Source organism: Pieris rapae, chromosome 2 (genome assembly GCF_905147795.1).
Source record: "Pieris rapae chromosome 2, ilPieRapa1.1, whole genome shotgun sequence".
NCBI classification, from domain to species: Eukaryota; Metazoa; Arthropoda; class Insecta; order Lepidoptera; family Pieridae; genus Pieris; species Pieris rapae.
The window spans coordinates 5,627,536-5,649,946 of record NC_059510.1 but is presented as its reverse complement, the minus strand read 5'-3'; the positions used below and the strand labels follow the sequence as shown (position 1 = coordinate 5,649,946).

The window sequence follows — 22,411 nt, the reverse complement described above, 5'->3', positions numbered from 1 at the left end:
GTTTAATCAAAAATGTTTAAAAATGAGTTTAGATTAACCTACATTGCATATTTCAGTGTAGTTATGACAATTGGTAATTTTGCAGTAAGAATAAAGTGCCTGTAATTTGATTAAGACTATTTAATTTTTTATTTCATTATCAGAGTTATGGTTTTTCTTGTTTTTGTATCATTACTAAATACTGAAACTGAACTAAAGTAGGGAAATAATAGAGGTTTTAATTTTTATAGGTCAATTTATTTGTTTGCCTACGTAATTTTAAATATACAAGACGAGTTAGCAATTTCTAACATTACATACCTTGTTAATAACTTTTTTTTTACAATCAATAAATAATTTTTACATTTACAAGACTCATAAAACTCTATAATCAGTCATTTGTCGCAATTTACATATTTCTACAATTTACAAGTTAATTTATTTACATGACTCGTGATTATTACAATCTTCAGCAATTTTTACAGCTATAACAATTCGTAGACAACAATAATTCCTATTAATTGCAAAAGTTTTTGGATAACTTTGAACTACTACTGACGTAGCATTTAATTCTAATATCCTATGCTAACAATAAATATATCTATATCTTTTTATCTTCTATAATATTTACAAGCTCGATTTATCACATTTTGGTCCGTTTTCATACACTTGTCACGGACATATTTGTCACTCACTTCACTACTCTAGAAGCGTCAGTATGGTCGCCAAACTGATTTATGCGTTAAGGTTCCATTGGTTATCTTTGTGGAGGTCGGGCTTGTGGAAAGCACTCGCGTCGTACGTTGAGACGGCGCTTTTAGTTCATTACGACCTCTAGGTTTGTCACACACTGTGGAGTCTGCAGCTTGGACTTGCTTCATCTCCTGGAGCTCAACGTTAGCCGGTCGCGTTGGATGAAAAGCGGATTTGACAACCTCAATCGGCTCTTCATCGGACTCATCCGATATCGTTGCATCGTGCGTTGAATTTACTTCAGATTTTGAATCGGCTTTCGATCTTGGACTAGCGTTGATAATACTTCTTGGGCTACCGCTTTGCCTACTACTCGTAGGTGACAGGCGGGCACTGGAGTTGTCCATCGATGAAACACTACTTTGTAGGTGCCTTATCGCATCATAGGGACTCATGCCGTTTTTCAATGTAAGTTCCGATGGTAGAGATTTTAGTGCTAGGTCCGCAGGGTGTGGTGCAAAGGGCAGTAGCCCGTTAGGTGGTAAAAATGCACCAGGTGGCGGTAATAATCCAGCAGGAGGTAGATTTGTCATAGTAGGTGGGAATGGAAACAAATCTGACGGTGGCAGTGGAACCGGTGGCGTAGCCATTGCTGCAGTACCTGTGGACAATAAAATACTCAAATTAGAATTGATGATTAGATGCTAAGCTTATGATTGATTCATTTGTTTCTTAATGCTACTAGTGTTGTTTGATTCGAGAACATGACGTAATATGAGAGACGACTCTCTGGGGACAGCCTAAGGCACGCGGGCACTTCACCGATTCCCTGAACAACGAGGGTGCATAATCGTACTAAGGATAATGTACAATCTGTAGGCGTTTAAAGGCGGCTTCACTGAAAGGGATGTTTTTTTAGCACGATATTGGTAGGGTGAGGGTGCAATATTTATTTATCCGAATGCAATGTCGTACTTTACGATCCAGACGCGACATTCGATGTAATTCAGTCCGATATGTCTCTTTTCTGTTCTATCCGGAGATCACATTAGCAATGCAATACGCGCGTGAGGCCGTGCCACGAACATGTGCGGTACAAAGCCGGCTGTATCGCGATAAGGAAGCTATCTCGTACAGAACGAACAAAGCGACCTCGGAACGTGAAATTTTCATTAGTAACAGTGTTCGAAATATTCTTGTCGCAGTACCGGGGCTTTGATTCTCGATAAGTGTAAGAGAAACTGATAAAAAGTACACGATGGAGGCGCAGATTGGGCCACAAAGAGCTCAGAGGTGGCGCTGCCGGGATTTCTTTTGCATTTTTTGTATTTGCAGCAGTAGCACTGCTGCACAGACCACTTTAAAAGGCGTCGGGGGTGGGTGGCGTAACTAGGGGGTAATTTGGCGAGGTGGGGACCAATATCGACATAGCGCCTGATTGAGGTGATTTCTGATGGTTCTCTTTAATATAGTTTTAGTTCAATTAAAATTGGTTCGCTCTCTGTTTCGCAGTGTTTGCAATTTGTTCCCATTAGAAGAATGTATAAATGTATTTTGTATTCATATGAAATAAAACCAAGATGGCATATGGTGTTGTCGAGTATGTATAGTAAGTACGAGGTTATTTTTAATGACATTACGCGATGGGAAAAAATTTCGGTACTTTAGGGATGTTCTGGTAAATACGATTTTCTTAGTTAGTTAGTCATAAAAAAAGTTAATATTTAAACCTGACAATAAAAAGCTTGTGTGGAAGAAGAACCTGAAGAAGATGAGATTTGAAGTCGTTGAAGTGGTAAATTACCTTTTTTGATATGTTAATATTGAGACATTATAGTTCAACAAGTTTTGATACTTATAACAATAATATTAAAATATTTTATTAATTAAATGACTGGTAAATAAGATGTTTGCACAGACTCTGGACATAGTGATAAAGGACGATATGACTTGTAAATTGTCTGTTATTTACATAGTTGTTAATGTGTCGGTATCATTGTTCGTGTAGATCGATTGGAACACGCAAAGTCACGCAAATCTCCGTGAAAAAGTATCTGGCAGGGTTTAATAAAAGCTGGTAGGTGTTTGAGTACAACGCTCCTCGCGTTTCAGCGTCGGAAACAAAAAGTGGCCGGTGGCGCGGTCGCCTACATTGGAATAAAATTGACTCCACACTCTCTCGAACGTGAAGGTGGTGCTTTTTGTACTTTTTCCATTGAGTGGGGGCGCACTTCCCCCGACAACGGACTTCAGCGGGTGGTTTTGCTTCGGTCGGAGCCGTGTTGTTTTGCAGCGCTCAAGAGACGCTCCTTTTATTTGAACCTTTGCGTTGCACGGCCTTGAGGGGTGGTTCAGTTTGGAGCAACATGTTTTCGAGTGTTGTTTGAAAAATCGGGAATTTTCAAATTAACGAATGCCAAATAATCCGTCGATCGGAAGTTTAAGAGATGCCGGATGTGTTACTACTTTCAGTTAATATTTTCAAATCGTTTTTGTGATTAATCACACATACATATATTTATATAATTTTTTCAAGTGAGAGGATATAAATAAAATAAAATAATTACCTTTGATAAGACTTGCTGTTTGAGGCGGTCTGAAGTAGTCTACCCAGGCGTAGTTCAGATATGCTGCGTCTAACCATCCAGGATTTAGAAGGAACGGACTAAAGGCTCCAGGGTGCCCATATCCGTAATCTAAAACAAGATATAATTAAGGTTAACATTTTTAAGAATCCAATATATAATATTACTGTTTAAAGATACTATGTAAAGAAAATTGCATTTAAAATTGAATTTTCTTAAGGAGCACGTAAGCTTCTAAGGAGCGGTGCGGAATTGTGTTCAGACATCGTCCACGAATGTCGCAATCAAGTCGCACAAAGAGCTGCCGACACACGGTAATGTTTACCACGTCACAGTAACAAGGAGTCTGTATACATAAGGTTTACTGCAAGCCGGCACCTCTGCTATACGATTTTACGATCCTTCACTGACGTCGCCTTCTAGCGCATTTTTTATTTGTTTAATCGATACACTGAAGACGTCTATTTTCAGTTTATGGCCGTTTTTAATCAATAGATGAGATCAGGTATCGACAATTTTATTACGGGATTAACTGTTTACGAGCACTTTACCTACTTTGTTTCGAACGGAATTTAGTGACTCTTCAAAGTTTATTGCGTAAGTTTCCCTAAGAAGTTCGCCCATTTTAAAGAGCTAAACAAAGCTGTAATTGCATGTTTATCAGATGTTTATGTTGACGTTTTTATTACACGTAAGAATCTCTCGATCTATTTCTTCCTGTATCTGACATAAACGAGTGTTTGTATTCTGTTTGGCGTATCCCAGATCGCGGGTTTTAAATTAAGAACGTGATTGATGGCCCGTTGCGCTGTCACGAGGTTATCCATGGATCAGCATCCCGGTAATAATGAGTGAAATGTAGCACTCGCCTGCATTTGTTAACGCTCTACTCCTCAACCCTATCATAAAACGTGAACAGTTAAACGATGATATATTTAAATTATGACAAATGTGGGCGCATGGTTATCTGGGTCGATCATAAAAATGTTTGATGGTTGCGCGGCGACCGATTCGGTACCAAGACATAACAAACGTATGGAGTTTATAAGTGTCATGATACGCGTTAAATAACTATAATGGCGTCTCGTAAATTAATAATGAAGACGTGTTGGGTGCGTTTGGAATCAGAGTTATTGCTCGTAATATGAGGCGGGGTGGCGACGTCTATAACGGTGATATTCATCTCGTAAAATTTGTCTTTTAAATCGACACAATAAAAAAATACTATATGTTTTGGATTTGGTAGTTTGTTATCAGCGGATACATTTTCAATTAAAACATTTGACCAGCGTTGTAAAAAAGTAAAAATCTAAAGTATTTCTAAAATCAAAGCAATAACTATATAAATATAATTAAATGTTGTATTCTTCAGTATCCAATAAAATCAGTATTATTAATTATATTTGCCTTCATGCATATTAAAGGACATTAACTGAATATAACTTTGGGTTCACATAGGGTTGGTAGATGTGGTGTTGGGGCATTGAGGAGGGACATAAAATCCATATTTTAGAGGCAGGCGAGATCAAACGGAGTTTACGACGGTTCCAGAGATTGTTTACATCTGTTACACGCCGTGGCCGCACGGTGGAACTCGCTAACCGCTGTACTAACGCATTACTGTTGTGAATGTTCTGGAGTCACGGATTTAGCTTTTATTGCAAAATATGCCAGGTCAAAATTACACTCACAGATGACTTCTTTGACTTGCAGGTCAAGTAGTGTATTACTGATTTTTATTGAGTTTGACGTCAGTTGTCAAATTTATAATTTTAATTTAACATATGAATAATATAATTGCTCTTTTAATCGTGAATTATTCATTCAGTTGCTGCTATTTGAGTAGAGATGATCGCTTTCCGAGAAAACTATTTACTAGTAAAAAACGGTATACCTACATTTCAAAGCTAGTCTTTAAAAACTAGAAAATGTGAGCGAGATAATAACGTACATACAGAATAATGACGCCAGTAAGACATTTCATTTCAGATTAATTACTGTTGTAAACCAATGATTGGGTCATTATTTCCTTTGATCTTTACAGAGGATGTTAGTTTTTCCGCATAGTGTCTTTTTTATTATTGGCCGAAGTTTGGGCGCAGCATTTGTTTATACAGACGGTTGGTTGTAACCGAAATAGACGGTCTTGTCAAAACATTATTAGAAAGCTTTTTATTGAATTAAAAGAAAATTTACCTAAAAAAATTTAAGAGGTTTAAATCCGATTTTTCATCGAATATAATATATTTTCCTGAATTTTGTAATATGATTCTATACAGTGTATTAAATAATTATGGAAATATGATATAACAATAAACATTAATTTAATATATTTAATGACTGATTCACTAATTAATTTTCTTAATAATTTTGAATTGTATTCCCAATTTTAACCCTAAACTTCTAAATCCTTTTCAGGAGTTATATTATAATCTTGGTTCCAAAAATAAGTTTGTCGTACGATTAAAAGCTTTTGTCAAATATCCATACATAAGCTTGTCAAAACAATGAAATTTATTCTTAGGCTATTTAAGTCGAATGGGTTGGAATTGAGAAGACTAATTAATGTCTATGTGATTGATAATCGTGCAATGGAACAGATGTTATATTTTTATAGAGTTAATGTGTACCTACATAATGTAGAACTTATGTACGTACTTTTTATAGAATTAATTAAATAGCTAACCTTAATAATTTGCTAAGGGTAGCGTTTTTCCTATATTATTATTACTTTATTTACGTTATTCTATAAAAGTTATAGAACTTAGTTGTATATTTTTATTCTTGTATGTAGACGTAGTTTTTAAAATAAATATAGAATAGAAGAAATTTTTGTAATTGTATAAACATATTTTCCTTTCAAATATAATTGTTGAAACGATTCTTAATCTCCAACAATAAATTTTATATCTACGACTGGTTAGCTTATAAATATCACAGCAGGCATATAAAATGAAATGTTTAATAGCAAGTGTTGATGTTCTGATTTTAGTGAACTATTTCGAATGTGGTCAAACGTTGCGGCGACACAAAACCGACCTCGGTACTTACTGGCGAACCGCCAAGCGCACACGCATGAATATTTTTCGAGTTCTTTTTTATCTTATTTACTGAGTGATTTAAGGGTATTGTTCGTAAATTATTGGCTTTCTGAATTAGATTATCGTTGTGATAAAATTTATTTATAAGACTTAATTATGAGTTATATTAGAGATGTAAAATTAAAATACTATAAAATTAATAATTTATCAACAATATAAAAAAGGCAGTAAAACTTACTTTGTTTAGTTCTAGGTTCTCTTGGTCCGTCAACGGTAACTTTGATAGCTTTGGTATATGTCGCCACTTGGGAGGGGAAACTACTGATGGTGATAGTTAAGGAAAAGGATTTTCCACGTCCGCTTCTACCAACAAAGCGCAAGTCATTGAACTTCGCCACTTGATTCTTCATCACCGCAGTACAGTTCCGCATTTCAGCCATCACATTCTCATCATTTCCAGCTTTGATTGTCACCAATGTCCCATCCTGAACGTCATCCAGGGCCACCACTTTGAAAGCCACCGGCAACGACTTGTTAGATCGCCAATGTCCGGGAAGAGCTGAACACAAAACAGCCGGGGATCCAGTCGGCACCAGGTCTCCGTGACTTTGCCTATAGTACTCATGGATATGTGAGTAAACATCCGCCATGGTCGGGGTCGGGCTCGCGTGCGGGAGGTGCATCGACTTCAGAACTCTTCGAACACTTTGTCTACACGCCACTCAAGTCCTCCGTCACGTCACAACTCTTAAAACTATACTTCGAAAAAAGTTTTCAACACGCGATCGAATTTCAAACTTACAACGCGGCACGCTCCAAGTTGTTTAAAGTATGGGCGCGAGACGCCGTATGAGCCGCAACCCGCCGCGCTCACCACTTGTTGGGCAAGGGCAAGACGCCGGGAGGGGACTCGGAAAAATAAATGGGCGACCCGCCGAGACCGCAAGCCGAAGACGCACGACACGCACCGAAGTTGCGGCGAAGGACGCGTACACGCGGGGCCTCAGTTTCGACTGATGACTGCGATACGACGCGACTTTTTCCGATGGTCAATATTTTGCGTTCGCGCGGTCGCCGCCCCCACCGGGTGGCGGCCCCTACGTCTCGTAAAAAGTGGGAAGGAGACGAAGGGTGCGGGCAGCGCGGTGCCGCAGCGGGAACGAGCGGGACGGCCGCGGTTGATCTCTGCGTTTTTATAAAAATGCTCGCGTGAATGGGACGCCGCCACACAACACCGACGGGTGGGAGAAGGACGGGTGGATTTTTTTGAATAACCGAGGTGACGTATCGCGAGGCGGTGGTAATTAGGCCACGGGGCGGCGGGAAACCGCGGTCGGTGCGAAAACCTATCAACGAGCTTATGAAAAATTATGATTTTCATGTTTGAGCTGTCAGTTTCGGGGTGGCACTTCATTTCGCTAAAGCATGCGAGGAATTCAGATCACCTGGGGTCAGCGCCCCGAACTTAATTGACACGCTTCACAGTGTCCTCATTATCCACATTGAACGCTCAATGAAAAATGAAAGATAATAATTAACATGTTATTTAAATTCAATAATTTTAAAATAGTAATATAAAATTCTAAAGTACCATAAGAAATACATAAACTAAATGACGAGATAATTTTGTTACAAAAATGTAACTTACACTTGCAAAAACTTCATAGTAAGTAAATTAAAGAAGTGAAAAGTTAGAAGTAAGAATGTGTAAGCGCGCGGAATGTGCGAGCGAGAGGGTGTGGGCGGGGCTAGCTGGGCGTGAAACTTAGAAGAGTTTCCCGCGTCACGTGCGATACACCAAACTTGGATTTTCCACTGGAAAACTGTAATTGCATGTAATATGTTTATTTTATACAACCCCAAAACATAACATAACATTATTTAATATAAGATATACCACAATTAAATAGTAAACACTCTTGTATTTTAAAGTTAGAAATAACGATTTTTTTGTCTTGTTATGTATCAATTTACAATATTCCAAACGCGAATTAGTACTTTTTAACGCAAAACAAGAGATGTCAAAATATAAGTGTCCTGCGATATAATCAATGGCGAAATAAATACTGGGAAAAAAATTGTCTGATACGTATTATACGTTAATTAAGTTGTTTCATTCTCTATAAATAATACTAAAAACTTAACATACAACTTATTTATCGGTGCAAAGGTAGAGCCACTCAGAACTTAGGTACCTAATGTATTTGTAACCTGTGTAAGTCTTGTCATAAGCAGTTTACTACAAAAGAAAAAAAACTAGTTAAATGTATTTATTATAAGTAAGAAAAATAATATGTTAGCCTTTTAGGTAACTTTCCTCAGTTTTTTTCCTGTTTCTTAGTATTTTTTATTATATAAGTTTTATAGTTTAAGGTGAAATTTAAACTTGTTTCCAAAGTAGTACCTACCTTGTTTTAATCACAAAGGTTAAACTTTTAAACCACCATCTTAAACCATTTAGAAATAATAAATAGGTAATATTTACTTGAAATGGTTCATTTAAGTGACTCACTGACCAACGACTATCGCCCAAACCAAATAATTAATGCACAATTTCAGATTGAAAACAATCTGAGATCGGACCGTGACAGTCGATCGATCTTCTATCTGCATCCCAAGAACCAAACCCTACGAAGACAATCCATTTTTGGCGACGGATAGAATGAAATCTCTTCGTTCTTTATCTCACTCATTTTTGATAATCAATATAAACCAAATAAAGCAAATAAAACCGTACAAATAATATAAAAAGATACATGTCTACGTTGAAAACATATCAAATAGCTTTTAAATTATTTAAAAAAACTGGTGTTAGTTAAATCTTAAACATCTTAAAAAGAAGAATTATCATTACACACATTATTAAATTTTTAAAAAGCAAGGTGCCTTATGATACATCAGTGATTATTACGTTCGTACATTATTATGACATTCGCATGCCTAGTTTTATATGGCTGCTTGTGTGTTTTTTTTATTTATTTTACTAAACAAAAGAATCCAAAAGCCGAAAAGGATGCCAGCAACACTGCATGTGTGTTAATTTGCTTAGTATACTGCGTGCTTCTTTACCAGAACACATTTGCATTTAAATCTTGATCACCGTGAATGATGTAAGCTCAAACTATCTAACTAATCTTAAAAATATATTCATAACACAAGTCATTCGTAACCAAGGTAGCTGTTACACTTTAACAAGGTTTTATGACCCATTGTTTAAACAGACTTTAAAGTCCTTTGTAGCGATTTCACAAAGCAATTATATAGTTTATGACGCAGATAAGAAAAGTTTTGAAAAATTCGCAAATGTTTTGGTTTTATTGTAAAGTTTTATGGTTATGGTATGGTGGGATGTATAAAGTTTATGGCAAGGGTTGTCGGTGCGTTTGCAAAAATCAGGTAAAATGGCAATAAAACGTGGCTTTGGTGATCAATAGCCTTTCTAAAATTGAGATTAGCTTAATATGTTTTAGTTCTTAAGTTGCTATTGCAGTTTTCTGCTAACATTTATAGTTCGAAACCTCAAATTTTTATCTAGAAGTATTTTTGGAAATACTACCATATTAGCACAAGCGTGAAAGTCTATATAGCACGGGGCAAATGAGCAGGAAGGTCATCTGATATCAAGTTACACCGCCGCCCACGGACAAATACATGGCCAAAAGGCTCGCAAGTCGAATTGTTTTGAAATACTTCAGTGGGCAATATAAAATATTGTGTATTTCGTATTCTGCCTTGATGTCCGATGGTTAAACTCATTTACAGATTAGAGAACATGTCCTCTGAATAGTCTCCATAGAAAAAAATAATAAATTAAGTCTATATAAAACAAGATCTTTCTTTTGTTTAGAGATAAGACGTACCTAGACGTCTTAAAAGCAGAGCAAACAAATCAAAACTGAAGGTATTAAATGATATTTGATTCGGGATTTGTCTTCCTTGAAGCAATCTTGATGCAGAGATCAGCGACATACCTTTCTTAGTTATTATACTAGTCATAGGTACGTAATAATATATTGGTATCTGGATCTGGCCATATTGCCTTGAGAGAACCGAATAGTCTCGACAAATTAATAGGGAGGAATTTAAGAGTTCGAGGAAGTAATACAACCCTCGACATCCCTAATGCCCTGATGCCAGCTCAGGTTAGAGTGGTGTGGAGGCAGCAAGTCGATGTATCGGTTAGGGCTTTTCCAGATAAGCACGACCTTTATATCTATTGAAAAAAGAAGAGAAAAAGTCTTTGTATCTAAGCCTTCTCTCGTGTGGGTATTATCTATTTATGATAGACACGTTTGTCTGTCAGCAGCATTGTGTGCTATTGAAAAACTGTATTATATAAGAAATACCTATCTAATGTCTGTCGTTACAGCAAAAGACATCTTATTTTGTTTCATTATGATCTCAATTTAAATAAAACTACATAATTTCCTCATATAAATTATGTTAAATAACATAATTATATATGTTATCATACTCTTTTTTCATTTGTTGTTTGTGATAAAAATGTATTAGTTACGGCGTTATCACAATTAATGAAATCAATATACAAAATTGAAAAGGTTTCAATTTTAAATATCCTTAGTGAGTGTGCCCCGATAGATTCGATTCAAGACCACACAACTTAAATATATTCATTTGCCTATACAACCGAATTATAATACAATTTAAATAACGTACAAATTAAGTCGTCAATCCATCCTTTCAAAGAAACAAATCGTAAGCCACATTTTTTTCCAATCTCCCTTCAGTGTAACAACCCGACAGTCGGTAAATAGCTGACAAAGGGTCCCACAATGCCCCAATGCCAATGTTTGGGCCAAAATAAAGGGACCTTTGAAGAAGCTGAGTTTTTGTGCGCAAACGCATTGTTCCGTTGCACAAAACCAATCGGTAGCTGTCGGCTCGGTGCTCAAAGTATGTTTGCCTACAATATTATTTTTATTGCCGTAATTGAGAAATGTTTGTCCCTCTGTACCGCCGCACCTACCTAACTTTCTAATTTTTATTACTTAATGCGGTTTTTATTAAAAAATAGCAATAAAAAAGTGAAATCTTAGTATAAAGATATTATACAAATTATGGAGAAAACGATTTGAGAAATTTTTGGATTACTTTATATTTAATTGTATTGAAACCGATTGTATTGGTCATGGTTTTAATTACTCTTGTGAACTGTTTATTTCACCTTCACCTGTTAAAATTTGAAACAGCCATGTAGGATATGTCAGCAGTTGGTCGGTGTTGTAATGAACTCTGAACAACACGCCTGGCAATGCCTAATGCCTATTTAGCCGTTTATAATATTACATATCTTTATTTCTTCTTATCTTTTGTTCTGTAGCCTTTACTGGCATGGTGTAGATTGAAGAGAAAAATTAACACACGAATCCTAGGTTTAGAGTTAGCGCTACCGCCATGTCTTCACGTTAATACACTTACATATTTGATGCGTCAAGTCTCAATTCGTATCTTAATAATAATAATACTTTAATTTACATCACAATAAAAAAATAGGAGAAAAATAATGTAAAAACCCTTACAGAACTTAACTATTTAATGTCATCATATAAAGCTAGTTTAAATGCTAGTGCTCCTAATGAATATTATATATAAGGTTAACCACACTGAATATTGTAATACATATGTAATATTTGTTTTGAGTCAAATAAAGTAATTTTTTTTATTTTATAAACAGGATATCGATATTATATAGTAAAATGTGCCTTAAAATCTCTATCTTAAGTAGAAAAAACATTATAGTAACAATTCTAACATGATGAGTGATTCTAACCGATAGCGTGATGTAAGAACGAAAAAGTGCATTTTGCGATTTGCAGCCGTTGTTCAAGTGAATTCGTTAGCTCTTGATAACGCATGACGTGAACATAGCACAATGTGTCCTGCTGTGTGCATTACACTTATGCGCAATGTTTCCAAACTTTGCCGCTGTAAGAGCCCTCGCGAGGTAAAAGCAGGATAATTGGCCACTTACGTTTGAGGCGCCTTTCCGGTTTTGATGTAGATTTAAAATTATTTAGATGGGTATCGCTACCCGTGTACGTATAAAATATATATTACACTTAAATATTAATGTGGCAATTTATTATAAGTCGTAGTCCCCAACACACGTTTATAGGTGTATTAAAGAGTGATATTTGTAAAACTGTAATTTAATATTTTATAACTTCTCCGAGCGTTCATAGAGCAAATCGTGTTGTTATACCATTTTAAACTAATTAACGGAATCGTCGATTGCCGGAAACGTGCCTCGAATCGGGAGTCGTTTGTTCAATAGAAGATGTCATCACATCCTACGTCTGAACGAACATTGATAGATACTCTCTTAATAGGTTATGTCGCTACCATGATGATGGTGCACATGTTCCATGATTCTTTGGCCTCGGCCAATAAGAATTCAATTATTGATACACATAGGTAGTTCAATTCTTGTTTTTTTAATACTTGATTTCCCTGCTTGAGTCCACATGTTGTAGGGATTTGATGTTTTTATATGCAAGTCAATTTGTCTAAAAAAGGCATGATATATAAACTTTTACGCAAAATTAAGATATTGGTTATGTTAAAATTACCCAACGAACATGCATGGTAAGTGTCATGAAAGTGGATGAAGCGAGAAAGGTAAATCAGGACCGTAGTAAATGGAGAACCATGGTATCTGCTTATGCTTTCAGAAAAGGCGTATTCATAAAAAGTAACAATCCAGTACCCAGCCAAGTTTTAACTACAAGGTTGAGAATCTAACTACTAGGATACTGCTCCTATATAAAGTACATTTTTGTTTATAAACTGTCTCTGCACAAAAACACAATTTAATATTACTTATTAGTAAATTTACTAATAAGGATAATTAACATAAGAGAGTGATATATATATATATATATATATATATATATATATATTCACAGTCTTTATTCTTTAATACACGAATTCTTTCTTCCCTTTGGAAGACATGTTCTTGTGTATTATTTTTTCCACTCACCCCTGTTTAGACTTAAAAATAACGTGCATTCACACTAATTCGAATTGTCCATATTATCAATATTTGAAACTCATATTTTTAAAGAAGGCGATTCTTAACTCTATGGTATTACTTTATTTTGGGTATTGTGCAAATACGGTCGAATCCGGTAAGCGCCCGCGGTCATTAATACTTACCTTTAGAATCGTGAGTGTTGTATTGTTGCAACAGGAAGTATTTTGTGCAATTATTGGCTTAGTACCAATTAAAATAGAGCTTAAAATATCATGAATTATCCGTAAATTCGTCTATAGCAAACATTTCCGTACCAATAAACAGATAATATTCAGTTACTACCGTTTCATATTTCGTCCATACATTGCGTGGAGGCGCTGAGAACTTGGAGAAACTGGTCGTAGTTGGAACAAAGCAAAAGATCACGTGGACGTTCACCAACCAAATGATCGAGTGACTCGTCTTCCTTAAAACTGTACAGCAAGAGTGGCGCTTGACAGAACCCATCGAAACAGATAATTCGCTCCAGATTTTTCCTTGTTGACCACGACTCTCCGCAGGAGCTACCGACTGAAGAGAGAAATATAGATACAATACCAAAAATAATTTAAGGGTATTTAAAAAAAATACTATGGTTACAAACACTTTTTAAGATCTAATAACGTTCATTTGTTTTTGGTTATTTAAAAAAATTGTGTTTTGTAATAAAACAACTTACAGAGATAATTGCGAGACTTTTCATTATTTGCATGACCCGAATATTGGAATTCTTTAGTTTATTTATCAACCCGTTGCCTCGTTACATATATGGTTCATATAGGTACATTCAGAAAACATAAATAAAGGATGCATCGGGCGGCATTATCGCTAACATCTCTTTCAGGCAACTATGATTACAGGTTTTTGTATTGGAGGGATTTGAACTGAGGTTAGATTAAAATTACTTAATTCACACAATTAGTACTAAGCCAGCAATATTTACATAAGACATATATCATAAATCAAGTATTCAGTCATTACGAACTATAAAAATTCGAATAATGAGTGGCGCGCGTATGTGTGAAATTTCATACCAGCACGAGGGGAGAGAGGGGTCGAGAGGTCTCATTACTGGCACGTGACGAACGCCCCCACGTTACATTTGGCAATGAGTTATTGAGTGCGCTGAAAGCTCATGTGTTAAACTCGTGTTTGACTTTCGAAAAATGTGCGTCTATATGTTCCTAGTCATAATTTTGGTAGTTGATTAGTGCTTTTGAAGCTTTGGTTTTATTTATTTTACATTGTGCAGACTGTGTAATTGAATTCATGCCCATTTCCCAATGCTCTAACTTTCACTGAATTTCAATCTAAATTTAACTATAATTGAATCGATTCTTTGAATAGGTTGCCTGGAAGATAACTATTGAACGCTATAAAACCACCTTGCCTTCTTTATTATTCAGTTACTACAATTTGTATTGATTTTTATATTGGTACATTAACAAAAAAGGAATGTTATCATTTAAAAATTATGCATTTGACATCGGTGTGAAATGTCAAAGTTAAAATATTTAATAATAATTCTTTGAATTAATGTTTAATCAAAAGTGTAAAAATTAAACGCAAAACATTTTCAACACGATTTTCAAAAACAATTTAGAACGTGATTGATGACGTAATACAAAACGTCAATTACGCTACAAATGACTCACTTAAGCGACAAAATCCAACCGTTAACCGGCCTACCGTATTTTCTAATTGAATCATGTGTGATTTATTATTGGTATGATGTATCATTCTTTCAACAGCAGCCGCGCAACCCCAGCCTTGCGGGGTATTATTGCTACAAATGTTCACATCCGCGCTTTTTAACTGTGGGGACAATTCGACCCGCTCTCCCCTTAGTTCTTTTATTAAACTCGTTAATCGATTTTTTTGAACAGAGATTGATTTCATGAAAGACTTTTAATTCCGTAGTTATTGTAATAAAACAATACAATTAAAATTATTCTTAAACGATTGATGTTTGCTTAAAAAGTTAATCAATCTTAATAATAACACTTTATTCACATCACTATAAGGCGAAATAAGATTAAAAGAAGACAAAATGTTAATGGTGGTACAGCTAAAGCATTTTCTTCCAGACATATATAAACATAAACTTAAACTGCATAATTTAAATTTATATATATAATATAAATATACAGTATTTTTGTTAGAATGTTTTAACACATATTTTCTTAAAAATTGTAATTACTGCAGTAACATCTATCCGATATACAAACATCACGTAAAAATAGGGAATTGTGTGAAGTAAAAACAAATTGTTTTAACTTGCAGCTGAATGTTGTTTGGGTTAAAACCGTTTCATCATCGGACGTCGAGACAGAATCCAGCCATGTCCAGAATAGCACTCTCCTCTTCGACTACCGTTCACGTTCTCTTCACAACTAAGCTTTTATAGGCAGTTTATACCGCGCACCACCACTATGTGGAAACAGCTCCACACTGAAAATTTTCCTAACCGAATTATGTTTTTATCTTTTGTTCATTCTTTTTTCTCTGGTCTAGTTTATAAGTTATTAAGATACGATGTATGTAATAAATAAAATAAAAAAGCCTTTTAAATCTTACAGCAGAACAAAACGTTGGAAGAAGTACCTAAGTTTACTTACATACTAGTGTTAGTTTTGTTAGTAATTAAATTTGTATCCTAAATTTAATTATTATTCTTCTGTAAAAACTCCTCCAAAGACAGCCAGCCCTCTCTCGATTGGTCTACTTCATAGAAAGATACGATATATTATCGATATTAAGATTTGTCAGATTTGATTGTATCATAAATGTTATTTCATAGTATACCTACTGAAATACTACTCGTGTATTTTGCACTTCTTCACAATTATTTGATTTACTGTTAATTTTAATTAAGGTTGCCTGGAGGAGATCGCTTCGTAGCGGTAAGGCCGCTCAATTCACCATGTTTGTTTTAAATATATTTCTAATGTTATAATTAATTTATTGTGTGAAGAAGTATAAATAAATAAACAAAAGCTATAAGAAATGATTTCAAAGACTGAACATGTGCGAAATACTGTGGAGAATTGTCTTTAGATTCAAGTGCAAATACACAAAAAGCAAGCACATACCTCCTTCCCACCTGCAGTACCCGTAATTATAAGCCATTATATACCGTAACACTAAAATACCCCTTTCTAAGACCTACTCAGCCATCCCATTATTTTACAGCAAACCATTTCACACACGACCTTGTATTGAAGCCGAGTGAACAAAGTCTGAAGTCAGGCCGATGTGTTTACGTTATGAGATGCAAACAACGCCGGATGTGAAACAATAGTCGTTCTCACAATGCGCGCACTGAGCGGAAACGGCTTAGCTGATGGCACCTTGATGAAAATGCACTATCCGATAAAATATCTACGGGAAACGCTGTAGGCTCACCGAACACACGTTTTGTATACTCTACGGCTTATGCTGCCCTGGTACCTTGTTTCAAGTATTGTTATTTTTTTAATTTAGAAAATGTAATATGTACGTATGGAGCATATAGGGCCTAAAAAGGCGAAAGATTTATACGATTTGAAGATAAACATATATGTAGATAGATAGATGTAGTTTTTATTCTTATGAATGAACGTTTCAGAGATAAAAAATAGAAAAATCAAACGAACATAAGAGATTTCACAACATAAACTGTTTTTCTTAACAGCGGAACACGATGATAGGCCGATGTTGGAGGTATCGTTTCCTGCAGAGACAAACATACTACAAATGCACCAGTACACAATGTTACATTGTATTCTTATACATAGTTGGTATTTATAATATATATTATTTACCTTTAATTTTTATTAGAATTAAAGGTACTTTCTTACACATAATAATTTATTTATTAATAATATATGTAGTTGTACAACATAGTTAGATATAGAGCTGGGTATATGCTATGGGTGGCTATGCTTAAAACTGGAGCAACATTTTAAGTTAAAAGTTTACTAACGAAATAATATTATTCTTCTTCTAAAATCGGTTAACAATACCATAAACCAAAAGCGGTACCAAGTGTCAGGAATCCACCACGAGCGAGGGTTGTCACACATCAAATGTATTTCCGCGCCGCTACCCCTCGACAAAGCCCTGGTCTCCGACATCCCTAGTCACCGGTTCCGTACAATGGGAATATAGGGCTGAAATACTTTATAATTTATTGTAAATTTCTATTTTATGTTACAAGTTTGATAATAAGTAAAAATTTAAGGAAATTGGGAATATTTCAACAATAGGAACGTCGTTAATGAATTTCTTTATCAGTCATTTTAGAAAGGCACAAAGGACCCATATAATTTTGACAAGTCCGTAAAAAGCCAATTACAGCCAGCGACGCAATCGCGAGCATAGCCTAACAGAAGACGAGCCCCTTTCCTATTATCTTTTTCTGTAAATAAAGTAACAGAAATATAAAATAGCTGTTTGGGAATTAAAATGTTGAACTTCATGAAGCAAATTTTAACTGAGAGTCAACCCTGATGTGTTGTCCTATGTACACCAATTTTACAGTAATTATAGCCCCATGGCAAGCATGGCCACCCTTGGTGTGGCTGACGTCACGACTCGTGGCTGCTAAAACCATATCATGTATTTAGTTACATATAGCAAAATATTCCTTATTCGTTTTATACAATTCGGTAGATTTTATTTGATAGAAAAAGTGGCAGTACGTTCATCTATTGTAAATTGGTACAGCCGCCCATGGACACTCTCAATGCCAGAAGACGAGCTTTCTGTGAGTGCGTTGCCAGCTTTTGATTGAGATATATAGACAAAAGTTTTGACGTTAAAATTTCAGGCCAACAGTCTAGTAGTTAGAGGGTGTGATTCTCATCCCCAAGGTCGTGGTTTTGAAACCCTGGCGGTGGACCATCTCTATGGACTTTTGTCAATTTCTCGTACGGTGAAGGAAAAAATCTTGAGGAAATCTAGACGCGACTGTCAGTTTTGTCAATAAATAAACAGCCATATTTCTACGAATATTTATGTGTAAAACATTTATTAGTTTTTTAAAACCAATAAATTTAATTACGTCGTTACATAATGCTTACGTAACTTCAGTATAGTAAACGTAAAAACTAAACTAAAATTTATCACTTATTAAGTTATTTCTATGTTAAATGTTTTCAATAGAAATGTGGTCAAACCTTTGTAAAGCAGATACCCAATTTCGAAGGAAGCAAGCATCAACCGTCCAAAACGTAATTACACTATTGTGGATAAGAATAAAATTGGCCCAAAGGCCCGGTGGGGTGGAATTAAAATTATCGGCAATTGGTGTACAATTATTTCAACCGACGCGAATGGTACTCGGCTAATGTATCGTGACCATACCGCCACGCTCAGTTGGATCCGATCCAATTAATTGACCCTATAAGGTATAAGACATTATGTATGTACACGAAAATATACTGGTAGCAAAGCGGCAAAGTTGAATGTTTGTGGAACTTACAGCGCCCCTGGTTACACGCATCACTAACATTATTTATATATTTAATATAGACTATTTTGATATAGGTACCTACTACTTTGAGCGTCTTAGATGATTTTGAATAGAGTTGGTGGAGAATGATTTTAGTCACGTAGTTTTATTATTCGTTATTCAATTGTTTTGAAGCACATTCCACATTTAAGTATATATCTATATTATATTACTTAAATGATGGATATATTATTTTTACAAGCAATAATGCATTTATATCTATAATCTTAACATTAATAATAATTAAAAACAGATAAATACATATCTACATTTTAAGTGCATATTTTCTAATAATATACAAACTATAATATATATTTAAAATTGAACCATATAATATATAAGTCTTCGTTGATAGCAACTTTTAGATGTTGTTTGTATGGCAGACACGGCATGTGTTAAACAAACTGAAAATTTATACAATGTCAGCTGTGCGATCACTCATTCGTTTTTACAATCAAATAATAAAAACATAAACCGTCTCCTGTGGCTGACCTAATGAGTGCATTTATTCAACCTTTAAAACAAATAAAACTATATTAGTTAACACTTTTTACACTCTTAGCTGTTTTTATAATGATCTGAAAAAGGTTTCGAAACCTTCGGGATGTCTCTGTTTAAATACGAATTTTAAACAGTTAAGCCATCTGCATCTATTTTTTTTCCTGTGACAAGTTAGAAAGAATCATAAATTTCATTATACGAACGCAAAATAATTAAAATTTTCATAAATATTTTTATTTAATTATTTAATATTAAAACTAGGCCACATTTGTCGTATAGACTAAAGAATGATTATAAGGATAGAACTAATACATCTCTTTTAAACTTACTAGTATATGTACAATTTGTCAAGATAACTGAGTATAAATAAAATATTAATTTTAAATTTGTTTTTACGTCACAATAAGTATGATTTACATTATAATTTGTACAAGAAAGCAGGCAAAATTAAGAGGAGAGATGAAGAGAAGAGGCAGAGGCAGGGCAACGACAGGCACCTTTGCTGTGTGTTCTATGTTGTGAGGAGAAAAAATGAAAAAGGCTCTACAACACTTGGTCTTAGTTTTCTTCACACTTACACACGTCTCAGATGTTATTGACAAGTGATCGGTCTTCAAGGTGATCCGAATGGTATTTTGAATTCTGCCTTGACGTCCAATGATGAAACTCAGCTGCAGACATTAGTCCGAACATCTCCATGGTAAATGCGGTAGAAGATGCAAACTGACTCCACATCCCTACGCAACGTCGTCGACGATTCGAATCGCTCTTCGTTGAATACTGTCAATTATATATTACACAGTGACATATAAAAAAAATCCGTGGCACTAAAACCTCCTCCTAAACTAAAACCTCAACGTTTTAGGCTCAAATTTGTGAATCTGTTTCATGATCAATTTTGTAAAGGCAAGTAGGTGATCAGCCTCCAGTGACATACCTAAACAGATCTAAATACATTTAATCAAATTTTTAATACAACAGGTAAACATGACGTTTTTTGGCAGATTAGGGTCAGCTGGAGTTGGGTTTTGAGCAATTAACATCAACCTGCTGTTTAACTTCATTAATAACGGGTTGAACGCATGTTAAACAGTTGGCATTATTACTTAATTCTTATTAATACCCTTTCTCAATAATTAGTTTTTTAATCTATTTTTTTTTATAATTAATCTGTGTTTTTTTACGGGGAAACAGACTTTTTTTTGTTGATATTAAACGTGGCATTGCTTACGCATTTCTAAGACTGGCTATGGGCGATTTTTTACTTAGTGGCTATATTTTTTTAACATACCAGTTAGTTGCTAAATAACAGGCATACATAGTCAGCAGAGCCAGGATAAAACGAAGTATCAATTTCGTTTAGTTTATCAGGAGTGGTGTCGTGGTGCGGTGTCGGCTGGCTCAAACCGAATAGCGTAAGAGCGCACACCGATGTTATAATAAAAAAAGAAACACACGAGTTGATTTCTGTTCCGAAATACATTAATCGGCGTATCAAAATTAAAGAAAAATCATCTTGCTACGTAATACATAGTTATCAATTACTGTAATGAAATCATATCTATGAAAAACCTACATTTGGTAACACTGTGTCAAAAGTATGTATTCTCCATACCCGAATAATACAATGAGATTGTTCGTTTCTAGAAACCGGACGGAACTCTTACACTATTGCAAACTCAGCGCGCGATCGAGATCCTATCAGTGGCGTCAATTGCCCGTGCCAAATGCCACTTCCCCCCTCCCTCTACCCCAGTCATCTCGGAGGCAATGTTATCAGAACAAGGCAACGTGATTGAACGTTTCCGCTGATACAACCGATAATCTTCGTGTGTCTTCGGGTGACGTCGTGAAAGGTCGGTTTTGCAATTCTGTTGAATGTCGCAAAGTGAAGGTAGATTTTTTATTGTTTTTCTGATACAATATTAGTCTATGTTACAGTGTTTTTTAAGATTTTCAAACAACTCACTACGATAAATATCATATATAGATAAAACGAAATTATTTTAAGTGATTTTTTTAAATTATTTAAAAGTCAAGCGAATCTTCTTTGAAAGCTTATCTGATATGTGAAGTTCAACAGACTGGGATATATAACGGAACGTCGTTTAAACTTAAATAAAAAAAACTTTAATAACTTTTTATCTTTTTCAGACTGAAACACAAAACAAACGCCTACGTGCTATGATCATTTGCTCAAACTAACGCAATTTGATACAATAAAACTTTAAACGAATAGAAAGAGATACTATATTTATAGAGTTATTATCTTTTTCAGACTGAAAAACAAAAGAATGTCTACGAGCAAGGATCAGTTATCTGTGCCGATAAAACTTTGTCCCGTTCCCAATATGCGTCTTTGCTTCACGCCATTTGCTCCGACATTATGTTAACGTGCGGGATCGTATTATACATTTTTCAGTAGAACGCAATTTACATGGGATCTTAATTCGAATTTATTACAAACCTTATTCGCAAAATCAATACAAACTCGCTCTTTGTATTAGAACAAATATTTTTTTTGTTTATTCACAAAAATACATAGATACTAAGGTACTAAGCCAGAACAATAATGTCGAATATAAAAATACTGTGAACTCATGCTGCCAACGTGGCCCTTGGTATATATGTAAGCGAATACATATATATATGCAGGCTTACACTTTAAATCAAGTGATTACTATCCTGTTTTAACATTAAGTCTCACCATGTCTCAGCTTGGGGCAATAGTGTTACGGATTTTGAAATAACGTCTTAGATAAAGTATTATTAAAATTTTTCTTTATCTAGTCAGTCTAGTAATATCATTAGACATTTAAAAACTGTTAATAAACGTTAATAAAATAAGAGTAAAAACTGTAATTTATTCTCCAGGATTAAATCTCAAACCAAACCTCGTTTGAGAATAAATCATGGATCATATACAACGATGGCAGCAAAACGGTCAAATTTAAGTTTAAACGTTGCGAAAGAACGCTTTTCATAAAATTTGTATGGTGTTAGATATTACTAGGATTTCCTATACATTCGCCGTTTCTTAAAAATTCAATATCGTCAGTTCACACGTAAAACATATAATTATTTA

The 22,411-nt window shown here is 34.9% G+C and overlaps 1 protein-coding gene across 1 annotated transcript; it reads right to left on the bottom strand.

Moving 5' to 3' along the window:
• Nucleotides 1-236: 236 nt before the first annotated feature.
• On the bottom strand, nt 237-7,290 carry LOC110998563 (segmentation protein Runt). Its single transcript, XM_022267267.2, has 3 exons — nt 6,537-7,290; nt 3,240-3,368; nt 237-1,333 (listed from the first exon to the last, which is right to left on the bottom strand). The coding sequence occupies exons 1-3, from the start codon at nt 6,979-6,981 to the stop codon at nt 693-695; spliced, it is 1,215 nt and encodes a 404-aa protein (XP_022122959.2). The 5' UTR covers nt 6,982-7,290; the 3' UTR covers nt 237-692.
• Nucleotides 7,291-22,411: the final 15,121 nt, after the last annotated feature.